The following is a 23,057-nucleotide window of genomic DNA, read 5'->3' on the forward strand; positions in this document are numbered from 1 at the left end:
ACTGATCGATAAGATCCTGAAAATCATCTTTTGTATTACGAAAGCCTCTACAATTCCATTGAAGGAACCTTTTGGTTTTATGGGTTGTTTTCGGATATGACAGTTTTTTAGTTGCAGCTTGCTTGTATTGATCTATTTTTGTTTTGTCTTTCTTAGGGAAAATGGGACAGGTCACATCCATCTCATCGGTTGCATGTAGTTCTAATATGCCATTGTCTGAATCATGCTGTTGATCAATGTCCATTCCAGTGGAGAGTGATGATTGCAGTTTCGTAGTTTCTGTCACTTTTGGTTTTAATGTTGAGGAAACTGGTTGGTATGGTAATTGGAGTATTACTAGCTTGTTCTGTTGTTTGTTGCAAAAGAGACTTTTGGATTAGAGAGTAATGAATAGGCCCAATTAGCAATAGACAAATTTGGAGGAACTGATACATCAGTTTGAATCTCCACTGACTGGAAATGTTGGGTGGCTGTAGCATACGTGTGCTTGGTCTTTGTTTTCATTATTTGTCTTCTCGCCTCTGGGTATGTCACTGTTTTTCTACTTTATATTTTTGAATTTTTTTCCCTTGCTTCCATAGTTCACATATTTTTGAGAAAGCTGGGTGGTTACTTTGGGCAATGCGGAGTGGTAATGGTGCAATTAGATTGGTTATGATTGCACTCTTTTGACCCACAGTTGGGGCATATCGCCTCACCTCGACATGTAGTCTGGGAGTGTCTGTACTTTTGGCATTTGTAGCACCTGATGGGATTTGGGATGTATGGTCAGACATGGCAATGCAGATAGACTGCTTCACAGATGTTGGTAAGCTAGGAGTGTTAAAAGTGAGAATTATGCTCCTTGTTGGAACAAGATTACCATTTTTTCAAGTCATAATTCTCCTTGCATGGATGACCCTTTGTTCATGAAGCTCTATGACAATTTCCTCCTCTGACACAGTTAATAAATCCCATTCTGTTATTACTTAGAGAAGTTTAGGGTGGCATGAGGAGTAACTTTTATTGATTGTCCTGCAGTTGTGAGCTTTAATAGCTTCACAGAAGTTGAGGTTGGGTAGTCTCAACCAAAAGATCACCAGAGTGGAGGCGCCTAACTGTTTTAGGTGAACCTGCTGCAGTCTCAATGCACTTTTGCACAAGGAATGGTGATAATTTACTCATAGGCTGGTCTGGTAGTGAATGTAATATAAGGAAAGCTAGTATCTCCTCCACTTGTTTGTTTTCAACCTCTTCAGGTTGAAAAGTCATTATCTGTGTGATTTCTCTCTATTCTTGAGCATGATGGCTCTAAAGGTGGAAACATAATGTTATCCATCTTTGCTCCTTTCAGCTCTGGGAAAGTGGATTTCTTCTCCCAGGTTACCGGCCCTGCCATGGGGAGGCAGGAGCAGTGCCACTAGAGTGACTAAGCATTACGTAAGTTAGTGTTTGTTTAAAGGAAAAAAGAAAGGTGATTTTCCCTTCTGAAACTAGATTACAATTTGTAAGACTAAATTATTTATTAAATAAAGTGTAAAAAAACTTTTAAACTAAAGAACTGTGGTTTGGAGTAAGTAAATGCTCTAGGAATCACTCGGAAAATTGCTTGATCACTATAATGCTTGGCACCCGGGAAGGATGTAGAGTTTCTAGAAGGAGTAGAAGGGCAATAAGATTGGTGAGAGGAACAAAGGTGTTTTCTTACCAGGAGGGGTTTAAATTCTGTCAGTTGCAACATCTGGAGACCAGGAACCTGAAAGGTGATCTGACTGAGGTGTACAAGGCCTTGAATGGTTTGAGCAGGCTCAATGCTGATGGGATACATCCACTTGCTGAGATTAAAAACTTGACGGGGCAGAGATTCAAACTGAGGAAACACAGTTGTAGAATAGATATGAGGAAGTTGATAGCTTAAATAAATTTAAGACTGAACTATACAAACATCTGGAGTGACCGGATGGGTGAAATGGGAAGGTTTTTTTTTTTTTTTAGCTGATGCTCTATAAGCTTGCTTTCTTGCATCATATGCCTCAACTAATGCGAAATGCTAAATGATCCTGCAGTGCTTCTTTAACCAGTGCCTCCATTAATTTCCCTGGAAGAGAAGTTAAACGAACAGGTCTGTGATTACTCCTGTCACCCTTTGATCCCCTATGTGAATTGGACATACATTTGCACACCCCCAGTCTGTGGGGACTTCCCCTGAGTCCAAGGATGCTTTCATAATTATGGCTAAGGGTTTGCTTACTTCCTTTGCCACCTCTTTTAACATAACTGGATAGATTACATCTACCACAGGTGCCTTTCTTATGTTTAACTTTACAATTTCTCTTACACTTTGCCCTCAGTTATTACAAAATAATTTAACTCCTTGTTAGAATTTGATAAACATCTGGCCCTCTGCTCCTTGAATAACTTATGTGTGAATGTAGAGGAAAATACTTATTTATTTCGGCAGCTCTCTGGTGGTTAATGCCATCATATGGTGATTAATGCCACTGGCAACTCCCACCCAGAGGTCATGATGGACATCCAGTCCTGGGAGGTCTGCCTCTGCCCCCCCTTCATTCTCCCACTTTAACTCCCCCCCATCCCCAAAATATCTTCTACTGTCTGGAGAGCTCATTTGATTCATCCCTGCGGCAGCCAAGGCTACTGCAGGGATGAATCAAATTGGTCCACTCAATATTGATGCTGCTGCTCAGATAGCCGACAAACTAATGAGTATTTTGCATCTACATTTACACGAGTAATTCTTTAATAAAGGGTATGCCAGAAGTTTATCAAACTATACAAGGAAGATAAGTGATTTTGTAATAACTGAGAGGAATGTGGACTAGAAATTGTTGGAGCTAAACATAAGAAAGGCACCTGTGGTGGATGGGATCTATCCAGTTATATTAAGGGAGGCAGCAAAGGAACAAAGCAAACTCTTAGCCATAATTATGAGAGCAGCCTTTGATTCAGGGGAGGTCCTCGACTGGAGATGTGTATCTCCAATTGACAAAGGGGGATCAAATGATGACACAAGTAATTACAGACTGGTTAGTTTAACTTCTGTTCCACGGAAAATAATGAAGTCATTGGGAAAAGAAGTAATGCAGGTTTATCTATACAAGGCTGCAATTATACTTCAAACACAGAATGGGGTTTGTTAATGGGAAATCTTGTTTGACCAATTTGATCTGTTACTATAATGTCAGAAAGGAACTGGATGCAAAAAATAATTTTGATATCATATACTTTGATTTCAGGAAAGCTTTTGATGCTGTTGTATGTAAAAGACTGCTGGATAAAATGGAGCAGTGTGGCATTAAGCGCAATTTGCAGGTATATGGATAAAGGGATGGTTGAGTGAGAGAAGACAGAGTAGTAATCAGTGGACACTGCTTGTCATGGACTAATGTTATAAGTGGATTCCCCAGGGTTCGGTGTTGGGCTCGTTGTTTTCTATATTTATCAAAGATATTGATGAAAGAATATCAGACTTTATTTCCAAGTTTGCAGATGATACAAAGGTTGGCAGGGTGGCTAATGAGAGTAATGACCTTTTCTAGATCCTCTGTTGCCAGAGGATCTAGAAAAGTTAAGCAAATGGGCTGAAAAATGGAAATTACAGTACATCAATAAATGGAAAGTACTGCATATAGGTAACAGTAATCTCAGAGTAATATACAACTGTGTGGTACTACACTCGGGGTTGTGGAAAATGAAAAAGACCTGGGGTAATTGTGCAGTTGGCTATGAAGTTCTCTGAGCAGTGCAGATAGGACAGCTCATTGGGTTTTGTTCATGATATACAGGAATTTTGCTTAGCCTTATACAATGGGATAAGGAGGTTATCATCCCATTGTGTAAGTCAATGGTCAGGCCACATCTCGAATATTGCATACAGGTCCGGAGGCCTCATTTTAGGAAGGATGTGGAACTGCTGGACTGAGTTCTGAACAAGGAGATCTGATTGAGGTGTTTAAGGTCTTGAATGAATTGAGTAAGATCAAAGCTAAGGGAATAATTTTTATTCCTCAGACCACACACATTAGAGGGCATAAATTCAAAGTGAGGAAGGATGTTTGAAGGTCAGATATGCGGTAATTTACTGTCAGTGAGAGAGTGTTAATTGTTGGAACAAACTTTAATCTGTGTAGTGGAGACTGGTAGTTTGAATAAACTCAAGGAAGAACTAGATAAACTATTAAAGAGGATGGACTGGTGAAATGATTGTAAGGGTTGGCTCTTTTTTTCCTTTTTTTTTTTTTTTTTAACTGATGCTGCATAAACTTGCTTTCTTATACCATTTTCTACTACTACCAATAATAATACAAATCTGCAATCCTTTATTCTAAACCCTTGGCACCAGATGTATTTTGGAATTTTTCAGATTTTAGAAGAGTAGTACGGTACACGTACCATATATTACCATAATACCCTATTGTTATCTGTAGCAGTACCACATTAGCAAACAATATTTTGGCAATGTACCTCCTGAATATCTACAATGAGTTGAATAAACAAAGGACAAACGATGCTAAGAAAACAGCAAGGACTTCTTTACTTATATAAACTCTACAAGGAAGGGAATGAATCAGATTGGTCCACTTGATATCGATGATTTGACTGTTGATGATCCTACTCAGATAGATGACAAACTGAATGAGTATTTTACATCTACATTCACACGTGAAGAATTTTGTAGGAAAGTGGAGGACAGAAGCTTATTAAACTGTAACAGAGAGCTTAATGATTTTGTAATAACTGAGAGCAAAGTGGAAGAGAAATTGTTGAAGTTAAACATAAGAAAGGCACCTGGGGTAGATGGGATCTATCAAAGGAGGTGGCAAAGACCAACTGGTATTAATTCTGATGAATGGAGAACTCCTCAGAGTACCTTTGGAAAGATGGCTTTAGTTTTTTGTGATGAGATGGTTAATTTTTGAAGCTGCCCCAACGTCACAATTCTCTTAGGGAAAGGTTGGCTTGTTTTTCTAGTACTGCTCTGGTGTTACCCTTGACCAGAACGAGAAGGTCATCTACAAAGGCAGCTCATCAATAGTACCGAGATCCTGGTTGAGAAATTCATCCAGTACAGTAGCCCAGAAGTATGGACCAAGCACTGATCCTTGGGGACAATCTTTTGTCACTTTGCATAAGCAAAGTAAGCAAATCCTTAGCCATAATTATGAGAGCATCCTTGGACACAGGGGAAGTCCCCCACGGATTGGAGATATGCAAATACATCCTCAATTCACAAAGGGGGAATCCAGGCTAGGAGCATTATAGCCTAAGCTGCTCTTACACCAATAGCTCTAAAACAACAACAACAACAGGGGATCATAGGGTGGCACGAGTAATTACAGACCTGTTAGTATAACTTCTGTTCCAGAGAAAATAATGGAGTCACTGGTTAAAGAAGCATTGCAGGATCACCTAGACAAGACTGCAGTAATCAGTCTAGGATCATCTAGACAAGACCGGGTTTATCAAGGGAAAGTCTTGTCTGACAAATACGACTGGATATTATGATGTAGTTACAAAGGAACTGGATGCAAAAAAAAAATAATTCAGATACCATATACAGGAACTCCTCGGTAATTACGACTTAGTGTTCCGTCGAACATTAAGTCGTAATTTCCTCCATGCTTGTGCAGCATTCGCAACTGTGCTCACTGAATTGATTGAATCAAAAAATAAATGTTCAACAAACATGTAATTTGAATTATTTATTGTATTTATTCAATTTTTTTTTTCTCATGTGCAGGAAAAATTACAAAAGGGTGCAAATTAAAAAAATTTAAAAATTATAAAATTACAAAAAAAGAGGAGACAGGCATAACGTCAGTAAGTTTTATCTCTCAAGCATCGTTGGCAGAATTGATGTCTTCAGCTGATAAGCTTATAAGGGGTCGGCTGCTCAACCTTACGAAAAAACATACAGTTTATCGGACCCCGTATAATGGATTTCGGATTTATCAGACCGAACAAATAATAATACAGTAATGTACATATTAATCTCGACCATATTATTTTTTTTTAAGTTATACAAAACTTCAGTGTTATTATTAATTAAAAATTAATAATAATTACCTATTTCCATTATTGTTTTGATAATTATGTACTTTTATTTTTATAATCAAATTCAGGAAATTGTTTTTTATTTTTTCTGAAAATGTGTTCAAATAGCTGTTTTCCCAGATTACAGATAAGAGCAGGTGGTGACTTGTGAGCTGAACGTGACTTGGGAAGTGCAGGTCTACCGACTCACTTTGTTTCAGTCCCAGTCTGCCTCAAGCTATTGTGCGGTCAGTTTGTATACAGAGTGTTTTCTGTGATTTCTGAATTGTGACTTTATTTATTAAATAATTTTGCAATCCTTACAATTTAAAATGGCATCAAGTGATAGAGGAGTTAAAAGAAAGCATGTGAACTTAAATGTGGCACAGAAATTAGAGCTAATTGAGAAATTAGAACAAGGTGTCTCAGTAGCACATGTTTGTGAAATTTATGGTGTTAAAAAAAAAAACTGTTTCTGATATCTGTAAATCAAAGGCCGAATTGCAACATTTTTTTTTTTTTAAATACAGTGTTGATAGCTCTAAATGTGGTTCTACAGAGGGGAGTAGAAAACACATGAAAGTTGTGCAAGATAAAAACTTAGAAGAAGCTGTGTATAAGTGGTATGTTCAAAAGAGATCTAGTGGTGTTAATGTACGAAGTTTTGAGTTGAAATCTGCATGTGAAACCTCTTGGAAAACATATGGAACTTAATGTTAAGGCAAGTGATGGGTGGCAGTGGCATTTTAGAAAAAGGTATGGCATTGTGAACAAGAAAACCTGTGGTGAATATTTAAGTGCAGACACTTTGCAAGTTGAGCCATTTAGAAAATTTACAAATGAACTTATTAAATCTGAGGGCCTTATTTATCACAGGTTTACATTACCGATGAAACTGGCCTGTTCTATCATGCTGTTCCTGAAAATACGCTGGTCTACAAACATGAACACAGTAAGGAGAAAATTTCTGCCTTACTTTGTGCAATGGCTTGCATTGCCTGAAGCCCATGGTGGTAGGGAAATCAAAGAAACCACACATTCTTAAAGACATTATGAATCAGTTGCCTGTTATCTACAAAGAATGCATGGTTTACTTCAGAGATTTTTTCTGACTGGTTCTTCAACCAATTAGTCCCTGATGTGAGGCACTTCCATACAGATGTTCTGAAAATTTCCCCCAATAATGTAAAGGCATTATTGCTTCTTGACAATGCCACTGCTCATTCTAATGCTGAGAAGTTAGTTAGTAAGGATGGCAGAATTAAATGTCTTTTTTGCCTCCTAACACAACTTCAGTTATTCCGTCAATGGACCAGGGAATAACTACAGCCAGCAAGAGGCTGTATAAGAAGAACGTTTTGGAAGAAGTAATGGTTGTGTTGGAGGATGAAGAAGATGCGGAAGAAGACACAAGAGGAGCCAGGACACTTCAGAATCTACGAGCCTACAACATTAAGTCTGCACTCTAACTTTGCAGCTGCTTGGAAGGAGATGAAGACTACGACTTTGGCAAATGGTTGGAAGAAGTTGTACAATATTGAACCAGATTTGGATTTTGAAGGATTTGAGGCAAATGACCTTTGGCACACTCTTGTAATGAGGCTGTAACTGTTTCTCAGTCATCATTCCGTATCTGAATAATGACTACTGTACTACCACAGCAAAATACTCTACAACTACACTGTCAAAATGGTGAGTACATATTAAATATTATTTATTATAATTTAATAATTTTATATTGTATAGTACTGTTTATTGTATTAAAGCTTTTTTTTTTTTACATTAAGAACAATAAAATATGCCCCGCCAAGATTACATTCGATTTAACAGACTATCGGCATTAATGCACATGCCTTCTCCCCTATTAGTCCGGTAAATCGAGGGTTTACTGTATTAATGGATGACTGGACGGTGGCTTTTTTCTTTTCATCGTAGATTTCTTTGTAGCAAGCAAGTATATCATTCATCTCTCTGTTAACTTTTAAAAATTGTTCGCTGTCAGGATCCATCTTCTCAAACCTTGCCATTGCCGATGCAATTTCATGAAATGCCACTGCCATCTCTCTGGTGATGAAGTGTCTCAGATCCTCATTTGTTTCATCTTGAGCTTCAACAAATTCTGTTCCACTTACCTCTCAGTTATTACAAAATCATTTAGCTCTGTTAGATTTTGAAAAACTTTTACCATCCCTTCTCCAAAGAATTCCTTGTGTGAATGTAGATGAAAATACCTATTCAGTTTATCAGCAACCTGAGAAGGTTCATCAACAGTTAAACCACTGACATCAAGTAGACCAATATGATAAACCCCTTTCTTCTACTGTTAATATAAATAGTCTTTTTTTTTTCTTTCTTTTTTTTGCTCCTTTTCTTTGCATTCTTTGGCAGAAACTTCTCTAACCTGCCGTAGCTTTCCTAACTTCCTTTGTAACTGATTGCAGACTACTTTATATCTCTATAGGCGTCTACATCAGCTGATAATTTATATGAATCCCATGCATTTTTATTCTGCCATAAGTCTCATCAGCTTATATGACAATCATTTAGATCTGAGCCTTTAACAGTATTTCTTAGTTGGCATGAATAGCCTAGTAGCATCTATAATATCTATAATTATTTCCCTGAATCCTTCCCATTCAGGATTTGCTGCTGGTATCATCATCAGTTGGTCCCACTGCATAGAATTTAAAAACTGTCTGAGGCCACTATGGTTACCATTACAATAGCAAAAGTCCTCCCTTTTACCTTTGACAGTAGTCATATCATGTCTTTAAGTAAATACTACATCAATACACTGCCACCCATTCATCCTTTTACCTAGTTTAAAGCCACCTGGCTAAATTTCTTAATGTTAAAATCTTTGGCTGTGAAAATTTATAGCTGATTGGAGATGCAGCCTGTGATATGATGCCAGCAGTTTGAGAAAGGCAAATTTGTAATCCTTGTTCTGACTCATTATGCATATGAATAAGGACCTGGTAAATGATTTGTAAAATTATTTATAAAATGTTTGAATAGCATATTTTTATAGATAACACACACACAAAAAAAAAAAAAAATCTCATTTAAAGACAATTTGAAGTATTTTAAATAAATATCTATACAATTAATTAAAAAAAAAAAAACAACTGAAAGAATACTTACAGTTCATCAGTCCAACTTTTGAGAGTCCAAAATCTGTTAACTTAATGTGCCCCATAGATGTAATTAGCAAACTAAAAATCAAAAAGTTCAACTATAAACTGGGTAAGTACAGGAGTGAGAAAGTGAAAAGAAATTACTAACACCTTTTTTTACTATAATTGGAATATTAATAATGTGACAGAGTGAAACCAAGTAAATCGTAGAATTTAGGTTAGCTGGTATCCAAATTTTAAGAGCACTTTTTTTTTTTTTTTTTTTTTTTAGCAGGCCAAGTACTGTCCTTATGAAGCATTTTTTTTTAATGAAATATGAACAAACCATCTCACTAATCCAGATAGCAAGTTTATTTCAATTAAGGCTTTGAGATTAAATGTATTGAGGTATATATATATATATATATATATATATATACATAAAAAATGTGTAGTTTGCAACATAAGTATAGAGTCTGAAAGGACAGTCGGAGCATTCGTATCACCCTCGTATTATAATACTTTTTGGAAAGAAGGTCAAATATAGGGACGGCAAATATTCAGAATCTGAGTATAGTAAAAGAAAAAACATGGTCAGGCATTTCATCAGGGGACTACTCCTGACCATGTATCAGGCACTGCGTTTCCAAATGTCTATAATAATACGAGGGTGATAGGAACGCTCTGACTATCCTTCATCTAATCACTACTTTCGCCTTCTTTTAACTACTTTTTCTCCCCTTCCCTAACAATTTTTACCCTTCCTTATACCATTTGCTTGGCTACATTTTTTTAATAAAATTACTGTTTTTTCCCTTTACTGCATGGTACACACCTTTGTATATTTGTATTATTTTACTTTCTCTTACTTTATTTACTTAATTTTTTACACTGCGTAGGGACTACCTTGTCTGATAGTATTAAGATAGGGGCCGCATATTTGCTTTTTCCCTTTTCTTGTACTACGGACAAGTTTGGAAAAGCAGTGCCTGGCCAAGTATAATTTTTTCTTTTACTGTACTCAGATTCTGCATATTTGCCATCCCTATATTCGACCTTCTTTCCAAAAATTGCCCTCCCATATCTGAATACAGTGATATCTCTTTATTATTTATTTGCTAATTTGTAATTTTTCGTATATTGTTTTCTTCCATAGATCCATTTCATTATTGTACTAGGTTTTAAAATTCTTTCACTTTTTCACTGCTACTTTACTTCCTTTCCTACTTTCCTTTAAACCTCTTTTAGTTCAGGCACTCTGTGTACTTCTCTTTTCCATCTTTTCAGACCCTATACTTATGTTACAAACTACACATTTTTTATATACTTTTGCTTCTTTCACTGCTGCCCTGTGCGTTTTGGAGCATTTGACATATGATCCCTTTCATAAAATTTCTCTATTTTTCTCTCAACTGCTCTGTTTGCTTCTAGACAATATAATATTACTACTATATATATATATATATATATATATATATATATATATATATATATATTAATTTACAAAAGTGTATACCCATAATTAAATTTTATGTCAAAACAGTTTATTTCTAGAAGATGAGCAGCATGGGTTTTATGAAATATTGTCAGTGGTGAAAGGTATTAAGTTTGTTGGCATATTCTAATGTTATACAAAAAACAGTGTAATGCTTGACTAGTTAAATTCATTCAGTTTTAGCATAAATAATTTAAATGCATTATATTACAGAAAAATATATAAGCATACACAAAAGTATTAAGGAATCTTTTATTGCATTTCTACCTGAAATATATTCAGGTATCTTAGAAGCATTCTGCCAAATTTCATGGGTTGATTCCCCAAGGAATCAACTCATGAAGTGGTATGGAGATGTGAAACTGCAAGGGTAAAAAAAACAAGAATATTTTTTAAATGTTTAAATCAGAAGATCCAGAATGCTTTAAAATCATCTTAAAACTTAATTTTAAAGTTTTAAAATCAATTATTTTATAAAATGAAAGCCAATAAAGCTCATATAATGTTATAATAGTGTATAGTTGTATAGTTATAGTTCTCTGGTTTCTAATTGCATATGCACAGTAGGCATATAACTCATGAGGCAACACAGAAGAATATGGCAGATATAAGCTAGTCTGTAATTAAGTCACAAAGGAGGTTAAGCAGATGAAGGCAGATTGCGAGAAATCTTTGGCAAAGGATGCTAAGAAAAGCAGCAAGGATTTCTTTCCTTATATAAACTCCAAAAGGAAGGGGATGAATCTGATTGGTCCACTTGATATCGATGGTTCGACCGTTGATGACCCTGCTCAGATAGCAAACAAACTGAATGAGTATTTTGCATCTACATTCACACATGAGGAGTTATTAAGGATTGAGAATGCCAGAAGGTCATCAAATTGTAGCAGGGTGCTTAATGATTTTGTAATAACTGAGAGCAAAGTGGAGGAGAACTTGCTGAATTTAAACATAAGAAAGCCACCTGGGGTGGATAGGATCTATCCAGTTATATTAAAGGAGACAGCAAAGGAAGTAAGCAAACCCTTAGCCATAATTATGAGAGCATCCTTGGACTCAGGGGAGGTCCACATGGCCTGGAGATGTGCAAATGTATCCCCAATTCACAAAGGGGGGATTGAAGGGTGACATGAGTAATTATAGACCAGTTAGTTTAACTTCTGTTCCGGGTAACATAATGGAGTCACTGGTTAAAGATGCATTGCAGGATCATCTAGACAAGACTGCAGCAATAATTCAGACACAGCATGGGTTTGTTAAGGGAAAATTTGTTTGTTTGTTTTGTTGGTTTTTAGGAGCATTAGCAACTAAGGCCATATTGCTCCGGGATATGCAGTGGTCATTCCTTGACCTTTCCGCATCCTCCATATTTGGTGGTGACGGGCTCGAACCCCGGTCTAATCAAGAAGCGTGTGCTGCGCACTGCTGCTCCTTCCCACCTGGCTACGGAGGCGCCTTAAGGGAAAGTCTTGTCTGACAAATTTGTTTGGATATTATGTTGTGGTTACAAAGGAACTGTGCAAAAAATAATTTTGATACCATATACTTGGATTTCATGAAAGCTTTTGACACTGTTGCGCATGGAAGACTGCTGTACAAATTGGAGCAGAATGGTATTAAGGCTAAGTTGCTACAATCTTTGTGGACTAATGCTATTAGTACACAAAGAGCTGCGCCCATTGGGGTTCGGTTTTGGTCCACTGTTGTTTTGTATATTTATCAATGATATTGATGAAGGTATATCAGGCATAGTGTTGAAGTTTGCAGATGATACAAAGGTTGGAAGGGTTGTTAATGACAATAATGGCAGTGTGCTACTGCAACAGGATATAGAAAATTTGGGAAGATGGGCTGAGAAGTGGCAACTGAAGTTTAACATTGACAAATGTAAAGTACTGCATATGGGTAGAAGTAACCCCAGAGGAATGTATCAACTGTAGTACACTTAGGGTGGTAGAAAACGAAAAAGACCCGAGAGTAATTGTGCAGTCAGATATGAAGTTTTCTGAGCAATGCAGACAGGCTGCCAGAGCAGGTCATGGGGTTTTGTCAATGATAAACAGGAATTTTGCTAGCAGGGAAAAGGAGGTGATTATCCCTCTGTATAAGGCAATGGTCAGGCCACGCCTTGAGCACTGCATACAGGACTGGAGGCCTCATTTTATGAGGATGTAGATTTGCTTGAGTGTGTACAGAGAAGGGCAACAAGATTGGTGAGGGGAATGAAGGGATCCTCTTACCAAGAGAGGTTTAAGTTCTGCAAATTGCAGCGGCTGGAGACTAGGCACCAGCATGGTGATCTGATTGAGGTGTATGAGGCCTTGAATGGGTTGAGCATGCTGAATTCTGATGGGATTCTTCCACTTGTTCAGATTACGAACATAAGGGGGCATAAATTGAAATTGAGGAGAGACAGCTGTAATATAGATGTGAAGAAATTTGCCTTTAGCCAACGGGTGGTTAATTGCTGGAACAAACTTCCATCTGTCTTTGTGGAAGTTGATAGGTTAAATAAATTTAAGGAGGAACTGGACAAACATTTAGAGGGAATGGTTGTGTCAATTTTTTTTTTTTGGCTGATGCTACATAAGCTCATATGCTTGCCACGATTAATATATACATTTCCATGCTTTATAATGATGCTCATGTTGCATTCTCTCTCTCTCTCTGGTTGGTCATTACGGATTTTGGTTGGTCTTTAAAGTTTACAGTTGGTTTTTGTGGCTTGTCACAGACATTCTAAAACAAGCAAGGGTTTACTACATGAGAATCTAAAATTCTGATAGGATTGATATTTAAGTGACAACTGCAAGTCAAAGAGACCAATTTTTTCTTTGAAGTCCAGTCATTCTGTGATAACCAAAACAACCTCTACTCACACCATCATGATGGGAATGCAAGTAACCCTGGGTATAACCCCTGTGTGCAAGTCCTGAAACACTGTACTTGGTGTATTGGAGGTTACTAACTAGGCGGGAACCAATGGCAGGGGTTGATATGTGGCACCCACACCAAACAGAAGAATACTAGGCATCTGTGTCACCAGGAAATATTAGGTGCTAGACGACTCTCCTCAACAGTTCAATATTTAACCACTTTGCTTATTGAAGGCTTGAAGTAGAGAAATCCATGTTTAGTTTCCAGCAAAGTTCTGGTAAACCCATCTCTTCTATCTTGCAGTATAACTGATGTCTTTGAGGTTATGATAGGCATCATGATGAGATCCAATCTTTCTTACATTTTGAGAGAACAGCTCTAAAATGGTTTACACAGGATGGCTGTTAGATAGTCCACTGGATCAGCTAGTACTGTATAATCTTGCTCTCTCTACTTTGCCAAGGCACCTCCGTAGCCAGGTGGGAAGGAGCAGTAGTGCATAGCACACGCTTCTTGATTAGACTGGGGTTCGAGCCCGTCACCACCAAATACGGAGGATGCGGAAAGGTCAGAGAATGACCACCGCATATCTCGGAGCAATATGGCCTTAGTTGCTAATGCTCCTAAAAACCAAATAACAAACAAACAAACAAACTTTGCCAAGTAGTGAATGGAGGGTGTGAGTGAGTGAATTTAGTCTTTTTTGGGGCATGTGCAACTAATGCCATGATGAATAAAATCCAATACTTAAATATATTAAAAACAGCAGTAATCTACAAATAGGTTATTTCTGTGTTGAAACGCACAAGGAGTTAAAAACGAGCAAACCAAGGTAAAACAGGTAAAGAAACAAAAGGATATACAATGACTATTAATAAGTATTAATATATGTATATACAGATCTATAGTTTCTAGAAATTTAAAAATTGGGACATATTATTGTCTTTGTCAAATAAAATCTGAGAGAATGTATAGGGCTCAGTCAGACAGCCAAAAGTGCTAAAACATGGTGCGAATTTAAAAAATCTAGACATCAATAAGAATTTATTTGGTGGTTAAAATGTTGTCACAATGCTTTAACATAGGAAGGTCAATAGGAAGCAGAAAAGAGCACGTATTAATATATTAATTAATAATATTGATGAAGTCGTATCAGTCTTAATGTCTAAATTTGCAGATGATATGAAGGTTGGTCAGGGTATGCTACTGCAACAAGATCAAGACAAATTAGGCAGAGGGGCTCAGAAATGGCAATTGAATTTTAATATTGACATTTTGCAAGGTATTTCATGAGGGAAGCAGGAATCCCAGATTAATGTACCAGCTGTTGTGGTATCACACTTGGGCAGTGTTGAATGAAGTTCGAGAAGTGCAGACCAGCTAATGAGGTTTTGTCAATGATATACAGAAATTTTGTCAGCAGGAATAGGAAGGTGATTATCTCTCTGCTTAACACAATAGTTAGGCCATATCTTGAATACTGCATACAAGTCCAGAACCTCAATTTAGAAAGCACTAGATCTGTTGAAAGAAGTACAGAGTAGAACAAGATGAGAGAGAGAAAAGGGAGCTTTTATCAGGAAAGGCTTCAGTTTGCAAATTGATGTCTAGGGATTAGAAGCTAAATATTTATTGTTAACTGAGTCTAATAAACCATTTGTAAAACCAAAGGAAGCTTCAGAAGTTCAGCCTTGAATGAGCTAATTATTAAATTTTCAAGGATTCAAGTCCTTTGTTAAAAACAAAAAAAGTTGATAACTATTAACAGACTATTTTAACCACTCTTAGCTGAAAACAGTTTCAATCAAGCTCCTTGTTAACGTACTAGCAACACACTCCAGTCTATCTCCCCCCCTGTATTAAACCATGTCATTCATTAACACATTATACACAGAGAGTAATTACAGCTTGTCAGTGTGACTTCTGTTCAAGGGAAAAAATGGAGTCAAAGGTTAAAGAAGTAATGCAGGATCTTTTGACAGGAACTCCCTTATAAAACAACTGCAGCATGCATTTGTTAAGCAGAAACAAATCTGATTAGTAATTATCAGGGAGTCACAAAGGAACAGGATGCAAAATAATAACTCTGGAATCATGCAATTGACTTCAGTAAAGGTTGTATTTTTACAATGCTATTTCAAGTGGAACAGAGACCAAGTGGTTATGAATGGCAAAGGCTCTTCATAAACTAATGTTGTGAGTAGGTTTCTGCAAACTTCATTATTGCGTTTCTTATTTATTTTGTTTTCAATACAGTAATCCCCCAACAATTGAGGGTTATATTTCTGAAAAATAACATGAGTAAGTTTGGCTGGTAAGTTTGCGGTTGAGACTAGGATGTCATACAAAATAGGGGGTTAGGGGAAATTTAAAAAAACATAAGATGTAATGTAAAGAATATATTTACTTTAACATAAAGTCTTTTAAAACTAATGGTTATTTTTTAACAATGCTTTATTCTTTCTTAATTTCTGCTGAACTATTTTAAAATTTAAGCTCCTTTCTTGTACAGGATCAATTGCCATAAAATGGGTGGCAAGAATATAAGTCATAACCATTCCTTGGTTAAGGCTGCTGAGGCTGAAATAACTTTGCTTTTCTTCTTCCACAATTCTGCCTTCCTCATCGGCATGGCTCAGATTTTCCAATATTTTCGTGGTCTTCTTCTGAAAACTTCTCATACCCAAATTTGCTCTTTATTGTAGCTATAACACCTTGGTCTATAGACTAAGAGAGACATGTTTGGAGGAAGAAACATAATTTCTATGTTTGGATGAACCGACTGAAGAAATTCAGGGTGACCAGGTGTATTATTGATAAGAATAATTGCTTTACATTGAAGATTTTTCTCTGCAAAGTATCACCTTACTTCAAGAAGAAAACAATTGTTGAACCAGTCTGTAAACAACACTGCCATAACCCACACTTTTTAATTACTCCTCCAAAATGCAGCATGATGATCTTTATTTTTGCCCTTCAGTGAGCAAGAGTTAAGAGACCTATATACAAACATTAGTTGACAAATAAATCTCCAGGTGCATTGACACAGAATAGAAGAGTCAAACGATTTTTAGATGCTTTGAATCATGGAGCAGTTTTTTAATTTTTTAAAATAAAAGTTTTAGATGGCATCTGCTTTTAAACCAACTCAGTTTCATCATCATTAAAAACTTGGCCTGGTAGATAACCTTTCTCTTCAATCACCCTCTTCAACTGTTCAGGAAAAGCATTTGCTGCATTGTGATCAGCAGAAGCAGAGTCTCCCACTAGTTTTATGTTGTGTAGATTAAACCTTTTTTTTGAAATTTTCAAACCATTCTTTACTGGCATTAAATTGTCCATCTTTCGTGCTTACAGTCCCTGTTCTTTCAGAATCCTTTACAAAATGGTTATACAGCCACCTCGCATTTGATATCCATATGCTTAGAGTTTTTTTCAGTCTTCTCAAAATTGTGATCGCGAGGCACACATTATTTTTAACGAGAATCCTCATTATTTTTTTAATCATTCGAATAGTAGACTCATTTACATTAGAAACTTGTCCTAGTGAAGTTGCACTATCTCTCGCCATGTGCAAGTCTATCCGGCACATTTATTTTTTGTTCTAAAGTCACTACATTTTGCTTCTTTTTACAAGGTCACTTATTACACTATGTGGATGCTTAGAGACCATAATAAGGGTCTCAACAATATATAATTTAAAGCATACACTACAAAACCTGGTACCAATGCAAGTAAATAAATAGAATAAAGGGCACTGAAAACTGAACACAACACCTCCACCTCTGAGCATTCAGAACAACACACTGAATATTGTAGTAGGGCTTGACTGACTCTTCTACCCACTACCTCACTACTTATGCATAGCAGGGATTATGAATTCGTTAGCATTATCAATTAATTTGAAATGAAATTGTTAACCTCATATGTAAAAATATTGCATATAATAAAAATATTGAGTACAAAAATAAATTGGGCAAATTCGAAATCACAGTTGGTAAGGTCATTGCCGGCAAGGAATTACTGTATTTATCAACAATATAAAAAGTATGCACATCCAAGTTTGCTGTGCTACAAAGGTGGATACAGTTATTAACAACTGTTATCCACCTTTGTAGCACAGAAAAGTTTGTAGTAGTACAGGTGTTACAAAATTGGATACAGTTGTTAATAACTGTATCATCTTGGGTAACACTGGTATGAACAAGCCTTCTGTGACAAGATCATGGAAGGCTTCTCTGATTAGACAAATGATCTTAAAAATGAATGGGTTGATGCATTTTTCAGCAAATTTATTGCATTCGGGAAACAGTTCTGGAATAACATAACATTTGGGTAGCATCAAACTCAAGATAGCCGATAAAAAAAAAAGGTTGCTCTTACGAAGAAAGGCTTAAGTTTTGCAAATTACAGAGTCTGGAGACTAGGCACCGGCGAGGTGATCTGATAGAGGTATATAAGGCTTTGAATGGTTTGAGCATGCTCAATGCCAATGGGATTCTTCCTCTTGCTCAGAATAATCACCTCAGAGGGCATAAATTCAAATTGAGGAAGGACGGATGTCGGATAGATGTGCGGAAATTTGCCTTTGGCCAGCTGGTGGTTGGTTGGTGGAACCGACTTCCATCATTTGTTGTTGAAGTTGATAGCCTAAACAATTTAAGGCTCAACTGGACAGGTATTTCGAACGAATGGAGGGGTGAAATGGGAGTGGTGTGTTTTTTTTGGCTGATGCTGAATAAGCTTGCTTTCTTGCATCATATGCCTCTGCTAATGCTAATAGCTCATGGGCTTCTATCAGTTACATACAAGAATTTTGCCAGCAATGAAAAGGAGGTGATTATACCACTGTATAAGGCAATAGCAAGCCATCTTGAATACTGCATACAGATTCAGAAAGATGATTTCAGGAAGGATGAGGAACTGTTGAAATAGGTGCAGAGAATAGCAACAAGATTAATCACAGGCAACTCAGAGGAGACCTGACCGAAGCCCTTAAGGCTTTAATTGAATTGAATATATTAAATGCTAGTTGCATACTTACTCTTTCTCCAATGATAAACATAAGAGAACAAAAATTTATATTAACAAAGGTGATTGCCAGACAGATGTGTGTAATTTTGACTTTAGCCAGAGAGTAAATAATTTTTAGAATAACCTTCTTCCTGATGTTGTGGAAGTGAATATTTTGTGCACCTGGAACATAGCTAGCTGGTTAAATTTATTTAAAGTATCCATTTCCAAAAACTTATAACCCTGCATGGGGGCACTGGACCTGTGAGGTTCCTGTTGAAAATAACGATCCTATATTAACTGTTGGCTGAAGACTAAAATCTGAAATTTCTTCTCAACTATACACAAGTTTTTACTTGGTGATAGAAGTGTATGAGAACTTGTCAGGGCCAGCACAATATTTCTGAGGAGTAGTATGAGATCCAAATAGTGCTGATATTATGAAGCTTGGAATTGTGTGTTTATTCCTAGTTGAAGGCTTTTGCAGGTCTTACCCCATCAGTTTTGTTATGTGTAACTCATGTTATGTTATCTGTACTTGTTTACATTCAGCATTTTGAAAGCGAATTCTATACTGATATCACCGATTATACCAGTTTTATATTTATTTTAAATTAAAAACCCCTCACTATGGCTCCTAAAGTTAATAAACTTCATATAGAAAAGAAAAGAAGAACATTAAAGCTTAGTGACGAACTTGATATAATTCAAACTATTATATTAGGGTCACCCATGGCCGTGCAAAGGTACTTTGGGGGGCTGGATGCAAAAGGAGTTAAGGGGCCTCGTTTATTTATGTTGAGATCAATGGCTCCCTCAATTGGAACTCCCCCCTCGATCAGGGGCCCTGCCATGAAGAATCCAAAGCACCCCCCATTTGCACGGGCCTGGAAAGTTAATTCATATATCCATGTGCAGTGTGTCTGTAAATTACATGTGTTCTCTGGTCAATTTGCCTCTTTTGCTGGACAAAAAACCCCAGTTTCTGGGGGCAAACCATGCTATCTACACTTGAGATCGACTAACTCAGCTATGGAGTGAAAAAAAAGCCCATGAAAGTTCCTCGTGTCATCAATGGGATTTGAACCCAGGCCTTTTTCACCCGGTGTGGGGAGGACAGTGATGATTCCACTATGCTACCGTGTAGATTAAACTTGAGATAATAAAGAAAATAGAACGGGGCATAAGCAGGAGTGTATTAATGGCAGAATATAATATTAGATAGTCACATGTTTATGATTTTTATGTGCAGTTAATAAAATTGCATTCTTAATCTCTCTATTTCTTAATCTTTCTATTTCTTAATTGCATTCTTAATCTCTCTGCATGAAATATATTAAAAATAAAACTTTTTAGATAAAGGAAATATTGCAATAATGCCACCTTGAATCCCCGAAGGTACCGTTATTCTGAAAGGCTACTGCATTGCAAAGGTTTTTTTGAAAAACAATACTGTCAATCTGTGGTGTGCCTCTTCTTATGTGTCTTATTCATAGAATAATATCAGATTTGTAGCTATATTCTTCTCCTTTACAGAGGGCGTTGAAGTGTGGAATGTGAGTGAAAGTGGTGACTGCTGAGAGAATCAAGTTAAAGTCATTCAGTACCTGCATTTAAAGAGCTGAAAGAAATTCACGAAAACATGCAGGAAACCATTATGGGAATTTTGTCCTTTATATATCATGGTCAAAAACAGGTGGATGTATACTTGCTTGCAGTACACTAAAAAAAAGAGTAAAATAAACAAATTTGATGAAATTGAAGAACTGGTTTGGTCATTAGTCAACTTTTGTAGTTTAATTTTTAACTTCAGTAACAATTTAATTTCTTGATACTTTATTAATTTAAACTCTGTACTATTTAATTAATTTAATTTCTATAATATTTTTGAAGTTGAAATTACTTAAATAATTGGTGTTAGAAGACCCACTTTCGGCACTTTGTTTAGGATAGCAAAACTCAGACAGAAATAACTGCAAGATTTCTGGTGTGTCATGAGTTTCTTGCTTGTATGACCTGTGGAATGTATTCTAGGTCAGTCTAGTACACAAACCAAGTTCAGCTGATAATTCTTTTCTTTATTCCAATGTAAGGAGTGTACTGATGCCAAATTAAAATTTGGTATGTTATTAGATGAATTTGGATCATTGAAGAAATTAGTGCTTAGATTCGGGCATCAGGATAGAATAATCCAGTGTATACTGCTCTGGTTCAAGATTTACTTTTATTGTGAGAATCTACTGTCTTGAAAATTGGTAACATTTTTTGTAATAAGGGTGTGTTTGATAGGAGTGACAATTAGTGATGCTACCAACAGATTTTAAGGAGAGTAAAGAGTATTATTATTCGTGCAGGGACTAATAATATTAAATAAACACGAGCTGACAGTTTGTTGAATAAATATAGGACCATGCTGAAAAAATGCTGCAAGTTAGGTCAGGCATAACTGCAGACACAATAGGAGGGATTATATGCTGAAAGTCTTATGAATTAACTCAAAACTTGAGAGAGCCTGCAAAGCTTTTGGTGGGGGGGGGGAAATTATTATCAGTGTGGTATGCACAGCTACCCTTTTTCAGGCCCGGAGGCAAAGAACATATTTGGGCTGCTACTTAATTAATGAAAATTGCAAACAGAGGAATTAGCCAAAGACGCCAGGACTCTAAAGGGCTTAGGCCCTTTAGAGGAGGCAACTTCCTTGCCTGCCTACATGGTAGCTATGCCACTGGGTAGAAGTAATCTGTTTTGCAGAGACAAGATTCATTTGAACAAAGGTGGTGCAAGGGTTTTTGCCAATATTGCTGAGGATCCCTTAAGGATGGAGGGGAGCGGCAGTAGTAATATGTATCAATATAATGCTTCACACATATTCGGCAACTTTGATTGTTGGCGGATATGTGTATACTTTGATTGAATGTTACAACATCCAATATTGGCAAGACTCAAGGGTAGCAATGTTTCAAACAAAGGGGAAACTCATGCCAAGGAAACAAGCTTAAATAACTTTTAGGGGGGATGTTCAGGTAGTAAATTACAAAAGAATAGTTAGTCTTAACTGTACAATAAAACGAGTGAATTTGAACTCCCGGCTAGGACAATTAATACTGACATAATAGGGTATACAAAAACATGGTGTCACCCAGAAATAGTGGATGATGAGTTTCATTACGTAACATAAGTATAAGGAAGAGAGAAGGTGGAGAGGTATGCTTGTTTTCAAAAGCATCCATAACATGAAAAAATCTTTTCAGTTTAAGAAGTTATGCCTGTCAGTTTGGAATCTCTGTGATGAGCAGCTTAGAAACAAATGTATAATCAATGTGGTAGTAATCTACAGATCAGAAGATTGCGAAGAGCAAGACAAGAGACTCTACATGCAGATAGAAAGGGTAAGCAAGTGAATGTCTTATTACAGTAGATTTTCAAAATAACGGCACCTTCGGAGGATTCAAGATGCTGTTATTTTCCATTATCGACAAAAAAGTTTTATTAACTGCACATAAAGAACATAAACATGTTGACGATCCAATGTTATATTCTGCCATTAATACATTCCTATTTATGCCCATTCTATTTTCTATTATTATATCAAGTTTATCACTAAGTTTAATGTTCTTAATTATTCTTATTTTCGTTCTCTGCATGAGAAGGCAGAGAGTTGTCATTAATAGATATTCTTCAGATTGGTTTTAACATATAAAGTCAAAATAGTTCTTGGACCACTGTTATTTCTGATTTTCATATATCAATTTTCAATTTTTATAAAAACCTTCTACTGTTTTTAATTCAACCTCAACAAATTCCTTGAATTTCACTGCATTAAAACATGGCTGCCACTTTTCTAATCATCTTTGAAGTCGATCTAAACCATTCTGGGGAGAAGCTCTGCTTGATGTTCATCACGAACTATTCCTATCAATCCTGACATCATATACAAAGTCAGACACCACATCCTCTATTCCTTTGCTGATTCCATTAAAAAAAAAAAAAAAAAAAAAACAATTTATGCATTGTATGTGTCACTGGTATTATACAGAAGTGATGGGGATGAAACATGCTCCTCTTTGTTTCATTCTTAATGCTTTATATCAGTGGCATCCTGAATTATAGACATTTAATAGTGTTTCTTCTTTCTTTCTCTTTGTTCCTTTGAGTGAACTTAAAGGAATGAATTAAAATGGAAAAAAAAAAAATTAGAAAAATTAATTTAATAACTTCAATTCTATTGAAACTTTAACTGATGTGAAAATTTGCATTTTTATAATAAAACTTTTTTTTTCAATCATCAAAATTTTTGCATATCTTCAGTCCATGGTAGGTATCCATGGGCTGGAGATGTGCAAATGTGACTCCAATTCACAAAGGAGGATCAAAGGGTAATACAAGAAATTACAGACCTGTTAGTTTAATTCTGTTCCAGGGAAATTAATGGAGGCACAGGTTAACGAAGCACTGCAGGATCATCTAGACAAGATTTCAGTTATAGTTCGGACACAACATGGGTTTGTTAAGGGGAAGTCTTG

General features: G+C 36.4%; 1 protein-coding gene across 2 annotated transcripts in view; it reads right to left on the minus strand.

Annotated features, from left to right (window-relative positions):
* Positions 1-23,057, minus strand: part of LOC150074877 (microtubule-associated serine/threonine-protein kinase 3-like) — a 644,779-nt gene that overhangs the window by 257,730 nt on the left and 363,992 nt on the right. For both annotated transcript variants that reach the window (XM_090389436.1, XM_090389435.1), the window contains one exon: positions 9,178-9,248. In XM_090389436.1, the coding sequence (XP_090245562.1) occupies positions 9,178-9,248 (71 nt within the window). The remainder of the gene's footprint in view (positions 1-9,177; positions 9,249-23,057) is intronic.

The sequence above is a fragment of the Mastigoproctus giganteus genome, unplaced genomic scaffold (assembly GCF_048544385.1).
Source record: "Mastigoproctus giganteus isolate SK-2022 unplaced genomic scaffold, ASM4854438v1 scaffold_18, whole genome shotgun sequence".
Taxonomy (NCBI): Eukaryota; Metazoa; Arthropoda; class Arachnida; order Uropygi; family Thelyphonidae; genus Mastigoproctus; species Mastigoproctus giganteus.